The sequence below is a fragment of the Otolemur garnettii genome, unplaced genomic scaffold, assembly GCF_000181295.1.
Source record: "Otolemur garnettii isolate 467f Iridium unplaced genomic scaffold, OtoGar3 scaffold00105, whole genome shotgun sequence".
NCBI classification, from domain to species: domain Eukaryota; kingdom Metazoa; phylum Chordata; class Mammalia; order Primates; family Galagidae; genus Otolemur; species Otolemur garnettii.
In genome coordinates this window covers 4,358,167-4,362,204 of record NW_003852500.1, presented here as the reverse complement: position 1 = coordinate 4,362,204, position 4,038 = coordinate 4,358,167, and the positions used below count along the sequence as shown (strand labels likewise).

Sequence of the window (4,038 nt, the reverse complement as noted above, 5' to 3'; positions counted from 1 at the left end):
AATTTCCCAGCTCTTGTTCTCCCTCAACCTCTAGCTCAGTCCGCAGATTCTTCCAACAGAAGGATGGGCGGGGCTTTCTAAAAGGGAAGGGCAGCGGGCAAGTAGGCGGCGCGTCCAGAGTTTAAACTGGCAAGGTGATACAAGGTCTCTTCTGCTGTTGGGAAGTTTTATAATCATGTATAGGGATTGGTAGCAGCAGAGGGCTAAAGGAGGGGGTTCATACGGCCTGAAGTGGGCAATGTGTAGAATGGTCTAACAATACGTCTGCCCCGGGAAAAGGAGGTTTGGGGAAACCAGAGAGTGCTTGCCCCTCCTCCGCCTGGGTGTGGGTACTGGAGCTTCAGGGGTCTCCTCCCCCTCCTCATCCAGCCCCCGGGAGTGCATCCTTCCCTCCATTTCTCACTCACATCCCCTTTTCTGTCTTGGAGATCGAGGTGTGGGGCGAGCAGGCCCTCTGATACCGGAACTGGAGTCGTGCGGCGTCCAGTTTCCACGGGGAAGGCTTAGGCAGCAGTCCCGGCCTTCGGACTTCCGGGTTCTGTCCACTGATTCCGTTGGCAGCAGTCGCTATGGAGGAACCAGAGATGCAGCTCAAGGGGAAGAAAGGTGGTGGGGGTCCCCGGGAGGGACCGGAGGGGTCTGGGAACTCGCGGAGGGGCGCCTTCACAAAGGGGAGCATGGCAAAGGCGCGGAGGGAGCGTTCAGGGAACAGTGATATAACTGCTATTGAATCTGAGCTCAGCCACTAGCTAGTTTTGAAATCTTTAGAAATGATTTTGTCAAATCGAATGCAGCCTGGGTCCGCCAGGCCCGCCACAGGCGCCCGCCACAACGCCTGGCCATTTTTTGGTTGCGGCCATCATTGTTTTGGCGAGCCCAGGCTGGATTCGATTAAAATAAATAGTCTGTAAGTGGCTTAGCAGGGGGCTCAATTAGGGCAAAACTTGGCCAGGCCGCCAAGTTTTGTCAAAACCGGGTCTGGTTTTGTCATCTGTAAAATGAGGCATGTAATACCCCCCTCGACTGTTAATAATTCACTAATCTGCCCGGGCGCTGTTGCTTACCTGTAATCCCAGCATTGGGGGATTGGGGGAAGAGGGAGGATCATTTGGGCCTAGGAGTTCCAGGCTGTCATGAGTTGTGATCGTGCCACTACACTTTACACTCGATCCTAGGCGACAGAGCGGGACCCTGTCTCTTTAAAAGAAAAAGAAATCATAACCTGGTATTTATAACACATTGGAAGAATGCTTAGGGTGTGGTAATTGCTGTTCCTGATGTCTCATTTCTTTCAACTTTTTTTTTTTTTGAGTCAGCCTAACTCACAGCAACCTCAAACTACTGGGTTCAAGTGATGCGATCCTCCTGCCTCAGCTTCCCAAGTAGCTTGGACTACCAGTGCCTGCCACAACACCCGGCTAATTTCTTCTATTTTATTAGAGATTGGGTCTCGCTCTTGTTCAGGCTGGTCTCTAACTTGTGAGCTCAAGGGATTCTCCTGAGTCCGACTCCCAGTATGCTAGGATTACGGGCAAGAGCTACTATGCCCTGGCTGACTGGCTTTCTTCCTTCTTTCTTTGTTCCTTTCCTCCCTTTTTTCCTTTTTGAGACAGGGTCTGACTCTGTCACTCAGGCTATATTGCAATGGTGCCATCATAGCTTATTACAGCCTCAAACTTCTGGGTTCAAACTTCCTGTTGCTTAAGACTCCCCAGTAGCTGGCAGTACTGGGGAGTAGGCATACACCACCCAGCTCTACTAATTTTTCTATTTTTTTTTGTAGAGATGAGGTCTCACTCTTCCTCAAGCTGGTCTCAAATGCATGACCTCAAGCGATCTTCCCACCTGGCCCTCCCAGAGTACTAGGATTAGAGGAAGGCCGTAGCCTAGCCCATATTTTCAAAATGTGCACACATTTTAAGAAAACTATATTAAAGTGGTAATAATATATATCAATAACAAAAGATGAAGATAACTGATGTTTGAGCACCTCTTCTAATTGCAGAATTCAAACATGACTTAAGTATTACCATCTTAATACAATTTTCTTCTGTCTTAAAATCTTTATACATTTTTTTGGCACTCTCTGTATTTATGTATTTCTTTTTTTGAGACAGAGCCTCAAGCTGTTGCCCTGGGTAGGGTGCGGTGGCATCACAGCTCACAGCAACCTCCAACTCCTGGGCTCAAGCGATTCTCCTGCCTCTGCCTCCCAAGTAGCTGGGACTACAGGTGCCCGCCACAATGCCTGGCTGTTTTTTGGTTGGAGCTGTCACTGTTCTTTGGCAGACCCAGGCTGGATTCGAACCTGCCATCTCAGGTGTATGTGGCTGGCGCCTTAGCCACTTGAGCCACAGGCGCCAAGCCTATATTTATATATTTCTATGTTTTCGTTGACTTGCCAAATACAATCAGCCCTCCTTTTTGTTTCTGAGACGGAGCCTTGCTATGTCACTCTGTGCTGTGGAGTCACACCTCATGGCAGCCTCAAACTCTTGGGCTTAAGCAATTCTCTTGCCTCAGCCTCCCACGTAGCTGGGCCTGCAGGTACCCACCACAACGCTTGGCTGTTTTTGTTGTTGTAGTTGTTGTTTGGCAGGCCCAGGCCGGGTTCAAACCTATAAGCCCCAGTGTATGTGGCTGGCACCCTCACTGCTGAGCTACAGGTGCCGAGGCACAGCCCTCCTTACATGCAGGTTCCACTTGGGTGGATTTAACCAACCTCAGATAGAAAAATTCAGGAAAAGCCAGGGGTGGTGGCTCATGCCTATAATCCTAGCACCCTGGGAGCCTGAGATAGGCTGATTGCTTAAGCTCATGAGTTCAAGACCACCTGAACAAGAGCAAGACCCATCTCTAAAAGTAGTCTGGAGTTGTGGTGGGCACCTGGAGGCCCAGCTACTCAGAAGGCTGTGACAGGAGGATCACTTGAACTCAGAAGTTTAAAGTTGCTGTGAGCTATGGCACCATGGCACTCTACCAAGGGCAACATGGTGAGACTCTGTCTCCAAAAAAAAAAAAAAAAAACCAACAAAAGAAAAATTCAGGAAAAAATATTCCACAAAGTTCCAAAAAGCAAAACTTGAATTTGGCTTCCACCTTGTACTACTTTGAAACCCTATGACTAAGGTAAAGGCCAAGACCCTCAGGTGGTAAAGTATTTAGAGCTGGGTATTTAAATTTAATTCAATTAAAATCAAGTAAAGGTGGAGCATGGTGGCTCATGCCTGTAATTCTAGCACTCTGTGAGGCTAAGGCGGATGGATTGCTTGAGTTCAGGAATTCAAGACCAGCCTGAGCCAGAACAAGATCTCATTTCTGAAAATAGCTGGATATTGTGGGTACCTGTAGTCCCAGCTACTTGGGAGGCTGAGGCAAGAGAATTGGTTAAGCCCAAGAGTTTGAGGTTGATGTGAGCTGTGAAGCCACGGCACTCTACTAAGGGCAACAAAGTGAAACTCTGTCTCAAAAAACATAAATAAATAAAATAAAATCAGGTAAAATTAAAAATTGAATTCCTTTGTCACACTAGTCACATTTCAAGTACTCAGTAGCCATGTGCATACTTACAGTCTCAGCCAATTGGGAGGCTGAGGCAGGAGGATTGCTTGAGCCCAGGAATTGAGTCTACCCTGGGCAACATAGTGAGACTGCAACTCAAAAATAAGTTGTAAGATATTTCTGTCATCTCAGAAAGTTCTTTTAGACAGTGCTGAGTGTGTCCAAGGAATAGTCAAGAGTGGAAGGCAAGGAGGGCAGGAAGTCGATAACGAGAACCGGCCATGGTATGAAAGACAGATTTTATCCTCTGGTAGGAGGGTTTGAAGCAAGGGAGGGACGTATCTGGCCTCAGCCTGATCCTACAGAGGAGCTTAGAAGAATGAGTTAAACCTCCAGGTAGTTCCTATGTGCAGCAAGGAGTACAGGCTTTCATGTCACTCATTAGTCTGTCATGGCTGAGGGTCATACAAGGACGTAAACTTTCAGACACTTTTGGGTTCTGTAGCATTTTCTTTTCTTTTTTTTTCTTTTTTTTTT

At 47.6% G+C, this 4,038-nt stretch overlaps 1 protein-coding gene across 8 annotated transcripts in view; it reads left to right on the top strand.

Moving 5' to 3' along the window:
• Positions 1-4,038, top strand: part of BORCS8 (BLOC-1 related complex subunit 8) — a 21,460-nt gene continuing 17,422 nt past the window's right edge. For 6 of the 8 annotated variants that reach the window (XR_002774981.1, XR_002774980.1, XR_002774979.1 and 3 more), the window contains exons 1-2: positions 1-134; positions 429-606. Coding sequence is in view for 5 of the 8 variants with exons in the window: in XM_012809456.2 (XP_012664910.1) it covers positions 570-606 (37 nt within the window). In the remaining 3 variants the exon portion in view is untranslated. Of the gene's footprint in view, positions 135-398; positions 607-4,038 lie in introns of those variants that run through there. The other 2 variants (XM_023517175.1, XM_012809454.2) reach the window with 2 other exon arrangements.